This window comes from Mus pahari, chromosome 3 (assembly GCF_900095145.1).
Source record: "Mus pahari chromosome 3, PAHARI_EIJ_v1.1, whole genome shotgun sequence".
NCBI classification, from domain to species: Eukaryota; Metazoa; Chordata; class Mammalia; order Rodentia; family Muridae; genus Mus; species Mus pahari.
This window is the reverse complement of record NC_034592.1, coordinates 145,632,063-145,644,545: the sequence shown is the minus strand read 5'-3', so window position 1 is coordinate 145,644,545 and position 12,483 is coordinate 145,632,063. Positions and strand designations below refer to the sequence as shown.

General features: G+C 51.7%; 1 protein-coding gene across 5 annotated transcripts in view; it reads right to left on the bottom strand.

The window, feature by feature from the left end:
- Nucleotides 1-4,355: 4,355 nt before the first annotated feature.
- Tox2 (TOX high mobility group box family member 2) overlaps nucleotides 4,356-12,483 on the bottom strand; it is a 118,454-nt gene continuing 110,326 nt past the window's right edge. For 4 of the 5 annotated variants that reach the window (XM_021193768.2, XM_029536440.1, XM_029536442.1 and 1 more), the window contains exons 5-9: nucleotides 11,306-11,533; nucleotides 8,229-8,309; nucleotides 7,140-7,532; nucleotides 6,300-6,427; nucleotides 4,356-4,916 (exon numbers count right to left, since the gene is read on the bottom strand). In XM_021193768.2, coding sequence (XP_021049427.1) covers nucleotides 4,850-4,916; nucleotides 6,300-6,427; nucleotides 7,140-7,532; nucleotides 8,229-8,309; nucleotides 11,306-11,533 — 897 coding nt within the window. In that variant the 3' untranslated portion in view covers nucleotides 4,356-4,849. Of the gene's footprint in view, nucleotides 5,117-6,299; nucleotides 6,428-7,139; nucleotides 7,533-8,228; nucleotides 8,310-11,305; nucleotides 11,534-12,483 lie in introns of all 5 variants that reach the window. The other variant, XM_021193769.2, reaches the window with a different exon arrangement.

Below are 12,483 nucleotides of genomic sequence, written 5' to 3'. Positions count from 1 at the left end.
CGTCTGCACCTCTAGTTCCAGGGGATCCAATACCTTACCTCTAAAGGCACCAGTCATGCATATGGTACTGAAGTAGAACATTCATACATAGAAAATTTAAAAAAAGAAATCAAAATTAAAACAAAAACCTAAGCTAACAAAATTCTCTGTTGGATATTATTAGGTTGTATATAAGTTCACTATAAGAAGTAAAAATCAGGGCTGGTGAGATGGCTCAGTGGGTAAGAGTACCCGACTGCTTTTCCGAAGGTCCAGAGTTCAAATCCCAGCAACCACATGGTGGCTCATAACCATCTGTAACAAGTTCTGACGCCCTCTTCTGGATTGTCTGAAGACAGCTACAGTGTACTTACATATAATAAATAAATAAATCTTTAAAAGAAAAAAAAAAAAGAAGTAAAAATCATGGACAAGGAGAAGAAAACCAAGGGGCGGGAGACATGGCTCAGGGTGCAGGGCCTGCATGCCCTGAATACATCAGAATTATGCATCCCATTGCCCAGACTGCTATGTTCGCAAGTCTGCACTCATGCAACGTACACACAAGTTTTTAAAAGATAAAGTCATATAAAAGAAAGAAAACCAAATGTAATATTTAATATTGATCTTTTGGGGACCAGCAGAGTCTCACTCCGTAGCTCAGGCTGGCCTTGAACTCATAGAAATCCACCTGCCTCAGCCTTCCAAGTTTTGCAATAAAGGCGTGCACCACCACTGCCCAGCTATCTGTTTAATCTTCTAAGTAGCCCCTCCTCACCTCCAGATTGACATCAGCGCTGCCTGCCATTCTTGCTCAGGGTGTTTGTGTCTTCTGATCATCACGACGATGCAGGACTTCAGAGCATCTCTGGGAATCCTTGTTTACTGTGTGTTTCTCCAGATTCCTTCCCCGAAGGGAAGGTCTTCACCTGTACCATTGTCCATGGAAGCAAAGTGAATGTGTGAGCGTGTGTGTACGTGTGTGTGTGTGTGTGTGTGTGTGTGTGTGTGTGGGTGTGCATAAGTGTATGAGTGTGTTGTATGTGTATATGTGTGAGTTTGTATTTGAGAATGTGTGTATGTGTATGTGAGTGTGAGGAATTGTGTATGTATGTGTCTATGACTGTGTATGAGTGTGTGTCCAACTATGTGGAGGACATGCTGGCAGTGCGCAAGGTGTCCCTAGGCCACCATGCTCAGCCCCTTTTCCTCACGGTTTTCTGGAACATTCTCAAAATTTCCCCTGGAAGGTCAAACCCTCAGGCTTTACCTGTGATGGGCACACCCACTGCCTTTCAGTCTGAACGGCTGACTTCCAGCACCTAGACAGCTTGAGCTAACTGATTTTGTACATATTGAGAAGCAGAACTGAATTATCATTGCCATGGAGCTGGTAAGATGACCAAACAGTTAGGAGCACTCTCTGGTCTTTTTGCATGGAAGTTCTCTCCAACTTTCAGGAGCAGATCATTTGTATGTTAGTGAGAGCAGGAAATACCATGTGATCTAGGATGCAGGCTGGGTAGTATATGTTGCATGCATGTAATGGACAAATGTGTGCAAGACATACTTCGGGGTCTGCTGTATGAGTATATAGGAGCTGTTTGTGGGCTGTTTGTATATAGGGGCATGTTTATGTATGCAATAGGTGCAAGGGCAAATGGGAGCTTCACGGGGTGTGGCCATGACCACTGTAGAACGGAGTGGACTGCAATGGCCGCCACTTCCTGAGATGGAGGCAGCCAGTGGGTGAGGCTTGGGCTGGTATTCACAGGCTGAGGTTTGTATGTGCAGAAACAACTGTAGTGTAGAAATTCTGGATGTGGCCCTACTGTGGCCATGATCTCAGGTGGCATCCTGAGACTGCTTCTGTAGGAACACACAGGACCTCGGGTGTAGGTTCTGGTTGCTGTTCTGAGTGGCTGAGTCAGGGTCTTTCTTAGAAGGGAGGGAGGGATGGGGTTGTAGGCCAGCAGCTAAAGGAGGACCAGGATGCTGCAACCCTGCTCAAGGAGCCTCCACAATGGGGCTTCTCCATTGGCTGAGGCATTAGCTGTGGGCGGTTCTGGGCATTCTTTGCTCCCTTCTCTTGCTTGGACAAGGTGTCATTATAAGTGGGGACAGTTGACACTCCTGAGCTGGGGAGGGATGTGGCCAATAAAGGAGACCTGGGGGACATCAACAACACCCACTCTAGTTCATGCTGCTTGCCTGCCCCCCATCCCTGAATTATTTATTATGTTGGACTCTCAGCCCCCAATGTCATTGAATGTGGAGGTTGTGAAGACCATTAGATGAAGCCCTCATTGTTGGGATTTGTGCCCTAATAGACCCCAAATGGTTGGCTGGACCTCTGCCATGCGAGGGCACAGGACAGGTGTCTGTCTGTGACTGGGAAGTTGGCCCTCCCCAGCATCTTGGCCTCCATAGCTGTGAGCAGAGATGGCTTTGGCGGTGAGCCCATCTCTGTACTCCGCTATGGACGGAGACTGTTGGCACTTGCCTCAGTACCCAAGAGGCCAGCCCAGGCATGCACAATAGGGATGGGGTGGGGTGGTGCACAACTTGCTGGCCTCTGCTGGCCTCAGGCTCTACTGGTTTGGGGCTATCTTTGTTGGTCTAGTGGTGTCTTGTAAAAGCAAGAGAGATGATTCAACTGTGGAAGCTGTTACCATGGCGCCGATGAGTTCTACACAGAAAGGAAACTGTAGTTCAAGATAGGTTTGTACTCCACACTGAGGGGTGCTGCTGACTCGACAGTGTGGTGGTTTATTTAGTTAGATTGGGGTTTTCCTCTCTCTCCTCTCTCTCTTTCCAAGGAGGAGTACAACATGCCCTCTGGAGAAGAACGCGCTCTCTAGCAAGGCTGCACCTGGATGAAGGGTGTGGCCCACTGGGAGACTGAGAGCTCCTAGGATGAGGTAAATGAGGGGCTCCTTTGTCTAGAGCAGGCCACGCCCCCTCCTCAGAGAGCCAGCTCAGACACTGGGAAACAAACCAAGAGCTGTCCTACACATGGTGACAGGAGCCACCCACCCCTCTCTGCCAGGCTTCTGCCCTTCTTCCCCATAGACTTCAACTTGTGACAATTGTTACCTTGAAGCATCACCATTTGATGGCTGCTGGGGAGCCTGGGGTTAAGGAGTCGCTGATCTAGGATGCTTCCTCAAGGAAGGTAAAAAACCAACCAACCAAACAAACAAACAAACTGGTCCTGCCCCGGGAGTCCCACTGGGACTCTGGTGTGTATTTCTGAGATGTGGAACTCCCTGCCTAGAGCCCGCGGCTCTGGCCCGTTTCTGTTTTCCCCTGGGACATTATGTTAGGGTTCCCACTCTGTAGTCTTCCCTATTTGACTCTGACACTTTTTTTTTATTATTATTATTTCTTTTTACATGGAATTGAGAATGGAACCTAGGATGTCTGTCATGCTAGGCAAATGCTCTACCCCAGGATATATCACCAACCGTCACAGTGAAATCATACAAAATCTGACTGTGCATATTAAAACACCAGCGTTTTCCAGAGTGTACTGACATTTGGGGATACTCTCTAGCCCCTGGGATTCTGTCAATGTTTTTCCGTGGCTGGAAAGCCAAGTCTCACCTGGGAAGCCTGGGGTTGGCCCTCTCATGTACCCTCCCACTGTTGGACAGGACGGCCTCCATCCCTTCAAGACGGACTTACCGAGCATTTACTTTGTGCCACAAAATGAAAGGTTTTGTATCTCCTTCTGCCCACACCATAGCTGAGGTCAGACAAGCATTTTTTTTTCTCCCATAAATACACCCTCATGCTGGCGAAGTGACAGGCAGGACTTTGCTTGGGGTCTGCCCTCCGAAGAGACACTTGGTGAAGCCACCGCCACACGCCACTTTAGAAGTCTGGGCCTGGCTTATACGCAGGACCAATCTTACAGCCATGGAATGGAACATCAGGGACAATGGTATATACCATGTCCTTTATTTGTTATTTCCTTATCTGGCGTTGGAAGCAGGCAACCAGGCCTGGCTGAAGAAGTGCAGGGAGACACAGGGTGTTTGCCACTTTTCAGCAGTTTTATTACAAAGAGGTCTGAGCGAAGCACTGGGGCACCAGGACAGACATTGCAGGGGCCAGGAGACAGCTGCGAACAACAAGAACCAAAGCCTAAACCAAACCCAAACCCCGACCACACACACATTAGGAGAAACCACAATGCTGTTCTCAATTTTTCTTCATAAATAGATAACCAAAATCATCGCCGGCAATTTTAAATAGGGGGGATATATGAGTAAAACAGAAACAAAAAAGAGAAAGAAGAGGAGGACGAGGAAGAAGGAAAGGAGAGGAAGATGAAGAAGAGAAAGAAGGGGAAGAAGAGGAAGAAGAAGAAGAGGAAGAGGAAGAGGAAGAAAGGGAAGAAGAAGGGGAAGAAGAGGAGGAGGAGGAAGAAAAGGAGGAATGCCCCTGGGTGTGGCTTAAAAGTTCCCATTCTCTCTGTGTGCAGATTAGAATCAGTTTGACAGTTGCTTGTGCAACTGTCTCCCTTAAGATAAAACTTAAAAAAAAAAATGTGCCAAAGGTCTTATAAAAATTTTTTTAACCTTAAAGGAAACTTTCTTTCTCCCCACAAAATAATCTTACAGATGTCTTCAGCACAGTTCTAAAACAGTGAACTACTTACACGGAACCCACAGAACGAGTTTCAGCATCTTTGTGTACACTGAGAGCACACCTGTGGCTGGCCCAGCATCAGGGGTGGGTGTCTGTTGCTAAGCAACCTCGAAGGGGGCAGCCCGGTGAGCTTGGGCTGGGGCCAGAAGTCCAGACGCAGGGGACTGTGTGCAGGCCAAGGAGCGGGGTCCACAGCTACCCTGGAGCAAGCAGGTCAGCGGGCAGAAGGTTCCTGCAGGTTCTTTGGGCTGGTGGTGGGCGGTGGGCTGCCTCTGCAGAGTCTGGTGGGAGGTCGAGGGAGAGACTCAGCCTTGGGGCATAGGTGTGTCACTGCTCTCGCTGGCCGGTCACCCTGCCTGCTGCCATGGCCTCTTTCCTGTGGTCAGCCCTTCCTGCTTGGAGCAGTGCCCTCCGGAGAGCCTCAGGGAGGGAGGGGAGGCGGGATTAGGTGAGGTAGAGCGGTTTATCCCTGGGGAGCAGGCTGCAGGAGAGAGTAGGGGCTGTCAGCTATCGGAGCCCACCCTGGCCCTGTGACGGGCGCTCTAATCAGCTGTCTTCTAAGGTAGAAGGAGGGAGTTTCCACCAAGCAGAACCAAACACCCATCTTGGCTTCCCACTAGTTTTTAAATCTGCTTAATGTCTTTTGTGTTATTTTGCTTTTGAAGACAGAAACATATGTATCTCAGGCTGACCTTGAACTTGCGATGTAGTTAAGGATGACCTAGAACTCTTGATTCTCCTGCTTACATTCCACCCTCCAGCCCAGGTCCTGGGGTTCTAGGTATGTGTCACCACATCAGATTTAGGTGGTGCTGGGCAATCAAACCCAGGGCTTCACGCATTCTTGGCAAACACTCTACCAACTGCGCTACATCCCAAGCACTCCCACCGTGCCTGCTTTTAGTCACATTAGCATTTGTACATGTCAAACAGGCACCTCCCTGTCTTTAGAATACAGCACAGGGCTAGCCAGATATGGTGACACCTACCTGTGGGAGGATGAGGCAGGAGGATCGTGAGTTCAGAGCTAGCCTGGGCTACATAAGAAGACTCCACATTTGACAAGAAAAACTAAAATAGGGTACTGTGGATCAAACCATCCTCAATGGGGGGGAAGAAGGACTGGCCTTAGGAAGTTCACATATAGCATACTTATTCCTCCTGGGCCCTCGACTCTAGGGAAGGGCAAGGGCTGGAGGCCCCAAGCCTGTGCCTGTATGTAATGAAGGGAGTTGCTGCCCGCCCGAGTCTGTGCACCTACAAAGGCTTGCCTGAGAAGATCGGAAGTGGAAGCCAGGGCAGGCAGGGAACATGCAGTGCCAGGAGCACTAGCAGGCTGGGCAAAGTGAGGAGCCCATGCTGAAAGACTGGTGGCCAGAGCTGGGGGACACACTGCCCAGTGATGGAGGTGGACGCCATCTGCTAAATACTCAAGCCTCGTTCTCTCCTGAACCAAGGTCAGCCCGTTTCCCAAATGGCCTCTTGGCTGCACCCTCCCATCCCCCGGGGACTTGGCTTTGCTCTGTGCTGTTCCTTATACTCTATCCACAGGCTGGACTGACTCCTTCACATCCCACTCCCTCATCCCAGCGTCTCCCTGTGCTCCTGGCCACCCCCGCCCCTTAGCGGGAATGGACAGCGAAGGGGATCTGGGGAGGACTGACCTGCAGGTGCCGAGGCCACGCTCCCCACTGGGGTAAGTCCCATCCCAGTCTCCACTGCTGGAAGGGTTGGACGGGCCAGGTGAGCGGGAACCAGAGCCACCGGAGAAGTCAGAGATGTGTGGGAAGTCCTGCAGGGGGAGGAGACAGGAGGGGAGGCCTCTCGGGCAGCTGGCACGGTCTTTGTGGTTCTGAGTGTGTCTATGCGTCAGAGACATTCCCTAGGCCCGCACAGCGGCTACTCTGCCTCCTCCCGCTTCTCCCTAGTAGAGAATCTTTGGGGTGGTTCAATCTGAGCTGATAGTGTGACTCAGCAATGGAGTACCTGCCTAGCGTATGTGAGCCCCTGGGTTCCATCTCTAGCACTACAAAGGGGGAAAAAAAGAAAGAAAGTGAAAAATGAACATTCAACGGAGTCAGGGGGAAGTGACTTTGCCTTTGGGTTCTTTCCTTTACTGGGCCTCAGTTTCCCAATCTGCAAAATGGAGTCACCGGGTTGCATGCATGTCTTGGAACCATTTGTGGAATTTATCACTGGAGGCTTGGACTTCGGAGATAGGAGTTGGGAAATCTGGCAGAGGTCGCTGTGGTGTCAGTGCCTTGGGCTGAGAAGTTTAAGTAGAAGGCTAAGAGAAGGTTCTGGAACAAGTTGGCCACTAGCCAACTGCTTGAGAGAGCCAGTGTCTCTCCAGGCAGGTGTTTTAGACCCATTTCAGAGAACTGGAAACTGAGTCTCAGAGAGGTTGCCTAGTTGGCGAGTGACCTGGCCGGTTGTATACGAACTCCCTGGCTGCCCTCCCTTTTGGTGAGAGTCACGGGAAGCTGTTGATTGGTCCTGCTTACCTGTGGCCCTGGAGGTGAGGGGCTCATCGCCAGCTGCACCTGGAGTGCCATGGAGGCAGGCAGGACAGGAGGCTGCGGGGCTGGGGACATGCTGAGAGGCGGGCTGAGGAGGGCCCCCTGTGCATGTGGGGGCAGTGGCAGCTGCTGGTGCAGTGAGGGGCTGAGAGGGAAAGAGGGAGGTGGTGGTGACGTGCTGAGGCCCGGCAGCAGGGCCTTGGAGCCCAGCGTCCTGGCAAGGCTGGCAGGAGAGGCTCCGCTGCGGAAGGCCTGCAGGTCGGAGTGTGTCAGGAAGGAAGCCAGGCCGGGCATGGCATACATGGGCTGCTTGGGTGGAAGCATTTTGGCTGGTGGGTTTGCCTGAGCGTTCTTGGCCTCGCCTTGGTCCGGGGGGCTCTGGAGGAAGACGGAAGACGGGGACAAACGAGGGATAAGTTAGAACCTGGGCTGCCCATCAGTGGGTCTGCAAGGCCTCTGGATGGCTCAGTGTCGCACTAAGGGACAGGGTGTAAACCAATAAGCTGTGACTCTGCGGAGGGCCTTCGGACACTTGTCTTCCCCCAGCGGCCAGCACCCACCCCAGCTTTACCCTCACGTGGGCTCCCCTCCACGTACCATCTCACTGTTCCCACCCTGGCAGCCAGACCAGTGCCAGCAGAGCCCTGCTTTGTTAATGGCTCTCCCACCCACCCCCACAGTTCTCCCCACACACACTTTGTGAGCACCCTTCGCTCTGCCCTTTACAGCCCAACCAGGGTGTTGTTTCCCCATGACGACCTCCAGGAAAATACTCTGCCTCCTCCCTGTGCTTGTGGTGTGGAGAGAGAGAGAGAGAGAGAGAGAGAGAGAGAGAGAGAGAGAGAGAGAGACAGACAGACAGACAGACAGACAGACAGACAGACACACAGGCAGGGGACATGGTCAGGAGTTAAGACAGCAAAGCCACTCAGATGGCCAATCCCACGCTCACTGCTGAGGTTCCTGAGTGCAGGTACCACTTGTTGTCTCTGAGGTCTGTGGTACCCGCTGTTCCTAGTGGTCCCTGCCTTTATGGCTCACTCTCATCGGGGTCTTGCCCGGGGATTGTGTTACCTTGGACACGAGGCTAGCTCTGTAAGCCGCCAAGGCTTTCAGGTACTCCTTCTTGGCAGCTTCGGTCTTCCTCTTATACGCCTGAAAGATCCGAGACATGGGCAACTCTGGAGAAAACGTCACAGAGGAGCCTCAGGGCAGAGGCTGACAAGCAGGGGTTCTGGGGCCATGACGTCATCCCGGGGATGACGGTGGTGGGGTCAGTGGCTGGCTCAGTCACCCACTGGCCCAGTTCTTTTGAGAGCATTGCACTGGGAGTATAGAAGCCAGGCTATGCTTGGTTCTTTAGCATGATGTTGGCACAAGTGGTTACAGGAAGACAAGTCATCCAGAAGCCCCTCTCTGACCTAGCACCACGCCAGCACCCTGACGCAGACACGAACCCCGCTCCTCCTCATAGTGGCTGTGATTGCTATTAGCACCAGACCTAGGTCTGCATGACTGCAGGGATGGTCCTAGTGTGTCTCACTGTCCCTCTGTGCATGCCTTTTAAGTAGAACTCTACCACAATGACTTGGGGCTCAGCCTTGAGACTATTTGACCAGTGTGGTATGAGAATAAATTGATTCGGGAGACTTGAAAAGTGCTTAGACCCTGGAGTGGCTCCTGGCTGCTCCTGTAACTAGCCTGGTGCGGTGGTTGGAATGAGAATGGCTTCGGTAGGCTCCTATACTTGAATGCATAGTCATCGGGGAGTGGTGCTATTTGAGAAGGATTGGAAGGCGTGGCCCTGGTGGAGTGAGTGTAGCCTTGTCAGAAGGAGTGTGTCACTCTGAGGTTTCTAAAGCCCATGCCAGGCCCAAGATGACTTTCTCTGTCTCTCTGTCTCTGTCTTTCTCTCTGCCCAGCCCCCTCCCCTCTGCTTGCAGCTCAGGATAAATCTCTCAGTTACTTCTCCAGCACCAGGCCTGCCTGCCCCCACGCTCTCTGCCGTGATAACAGACTAAGCCTCTGAAACTGCAAGCAAGCCCTCGATGAAATACTTTCTTTGATAGGAGTTGCCTTGGTCATGGTTCCTCTTCACAGCAATAAAACAGTGGCTAAGACACCGGGCTAGCCTGTGGGATCATGAGACACACAAGGCCCAGACATCCACCTTCTTGAAGAATTGCCCTGCGTGTTGCCGCTAACTGCAGAAGGGTAGATGGCTCTCATCAAGGGCAACAGATGAGCCACCATGCTGAGCCCAGCATAGCCCTCAACACGAGAAAAATGACAAAGGTCTCAGAGAGGAAGCTGGCAGTGTCCCTGGCTCTCCCCACTGCAGCTGGAGCACACACAGCATCCAAGGCCAACAGCAAAGTCTCCCACAGTGGGAATTCTGTGACAGTGTCTTCTGCCTTCTGTTGTCTCAAGCCCCAGTTCTCTCCAGCAGGTCTTAGACTATCTCCTGAACTACCTGCCCCAGTCTGGTCCTGGATAGGGTGAAGGATGCACCTCGCTCACATCCGTGATCTATGTCTCTGGCTCCAGCTTGCTACTCTACCATGCTTCCCATGCCCGTGGACAGCATCTCCACTCCCCACCAGGAAGTCAGAATCCCAAGGAGTGCCCACCGCACCCTCTGTGGCAAGCTGCCGCATTCCGCCATTACAAGATGGCGCCCGACCCGAAAGGGAGAAGGGAGAGAAAAAACAGCTTGCTAGGCGCATGCGACATGCTCGGCGATGAGCCGACACAGAGATGCTAATGAGGTTTCAGAAGTAAGCACCAATCACAGGCAGACACGTTCCCCTTAGGGCTATATATAAACCAGAGGGTTTTCAGGCTTGGGGTCCTTTCGCTTCAGCAAGCAACAAGAGAATAAAGAAGTTGTGGAAGAATCTTGTGTGTCGTGTCGTAGTCCTTATATCCTGCAGGCGGGAGCGACGGGCACGACAACTCTCCACTTTCCAATCTCCCTGTCCCTAGTCTCTGATCTCTCCTGCCAGGTGAGGACCTGCCAGGTTACCCTCCCTGCCTGCCTGCCTGCCTGCCTGCCTGCCTGCCTGCCTGCCTGCCTGCAGCTGAGCTGGCTAGCCTGTGCAAACATCAGTGGTTCCCTCTGCTTGCACAGCAAGTACTCCACTCCTGTCCTCCAGGGCCTGCTTGGCCCCTGTCCACCCCTCAGCTCTGTCACACTGTGTGAGCCCTCACCATCAGCATTCGGTTCCCCTGGTGTCCTGATACCATGTGCTTGTCACTCTCTTCCTGGACTTTGTGTGCACGGTGCCTCCAGTACAAGGCTCTCCTCCCACGGAGCTCAGCCTTCAGTCTCACCTTGGAGACCCTAAAGGAGCCCATCCCAGGGCTGTGTCCTTTCCTCTCTTTTTGCCTCCTGTTACAGTTTGAATAGGTTTGGCCCCCCAAAGATGCATGCATCTGAATGGTTGGACCGTAGGGAGTGGCACTATGAGGAGGTGTGGCCTTCTTGGAGAAAGTGTGGCCTTGTTAGAGAAAGTGTATCACCGTGGAGTCTGGTGTATCACTGTGGAGTCTGGGCTTTGAGGTCCTAAATGCTCAAGCTACAGCGTGAAAAAACCAAATCCTGTCTCTTCCTGGCTGTCTTCCGATCAAGATGTAGAACTCTTGGCTTCTCTAGTACCATCTTTGCCCACATACTGCCATGCTTCCTCCATGGTAATGGACTAGACCTCTGAAACTGTAAGCCAGCCCCAGTTAAGTGTTTGCCTGTATAAGAGTTGCCTTGGTCATGGTGTCTTTTCACTGAAATAAAACCCTAAGACCCTCCCTCCCCCATGACCCATGTACCCATCTACTTATTGGGATTCAAGCACCTATCCCAGCATCCCAGTTGACTTCCCTGGTTTTACAGGCCTGAACAAACCCCGATGCCAGTCTTACAATGGGGACCTCAGTGAGCTACTTAGCCTCTTGTTGCCTCCCCTTCTCCCTATCAAAAGAGGCAATGGATAGTGTGCTGGCTGGTTTTGTGTGTGTGTGTGTGTGTGTGTGTGTGTGTGTGTGTGTGTGTGTGTGAACTTGACACAAGCTGGAGTTATCACAGAGAAAGGAGCCTCCCTTGAGGAAATGCCTTCAGGTTGTCAGGGACAATTCAGGAGGGGACCAAGGCTCACCTGTTTCTGCTCTTCTCCCAGGCTGTCCCACATGGAGGCCACTATTTTGGACACATCTCCAAAGGTGGCACTGGGATTCTGCCCCTTGATGGCAGCCTGAGTGTCTCTGAAGAAGAGAGCATAGGCTGACACTGGCTTCTGTGGCTCATTGGGGTCCTTCTTCTTCTTCTTCTTTGGATTCTTGGCCTTTTTGCCTGGGTCCACTGAGGGTCTCTTCTCTCCCGAGATCTGCCAGACAAGAGGAACAATCAAGGGCCTCCTGGCTAGTGGGACCCTAAGCAGACTTGGGCCAAGCTAGTCTTCCCCGGCAGCTTACCTCAGACCAGCCCTGTTCTCCCACAAGCTGCGGCAGGGCTGGTCTACCAGAGGTTCATACCTAGGCAACTTGGCCTACATTGTCATGTACTTGGAGGAGGGTAGCGACAGACACACACAGGTAGACATACATGAACACAGACAACAGACAGACAGGTACATGCACATATATATGTTGATGGGAATAGATACAGGCACATAGATGAAGATACACAAGGAGACAGACACTGAGAACAACACAGAGACACAGATCTCAGGGTCAGAGGGACCCAGAGGTATACACAGACAGACGGAGGGACGGACAGAGGGATGGATGGACAGACACACAGATGGAGGGATGGATGGACAGATAGATGGACAGATGAATGGACGGGTAGACAGACAGATGGATGGACAAACCAACAGATGCTCATGCACACTGTGTGGCAGCCTGGGGTGTACTTTTAACTCTTTAGGGAGGACCCACATGTATGTCCATTCAGAGAATTTTGACAGTTCCTGAAGACCATTGAGCTATGAACACTAACTTGCCATCGAGGCTGGCCATTTCCCTGTACAGCTACAAAAGCTGTATTCTGGGACTTCTACCTTTCCCTATGGGCAGAAACCACCAGCATTTCTATCATTTCAAAACATAAACAAACCCTTTTCTGTCTTTCTAGCACCTCCCCCTTTCCCACGTTAACATCTGTCTCTCCAGACTTCCAAAGTCTCCTGATCAACAACAAATAATAAAACCAACAGAGGCAGGAGGATTGAGAGATGAAGGCCAGTGTGGGCAACATCAAGAGACCCTGTCTCACAAAATGAAAATGAGAAACCAAGAGTCCATGCTCTTAGACAATGAAGTGGCCTTATGTGCA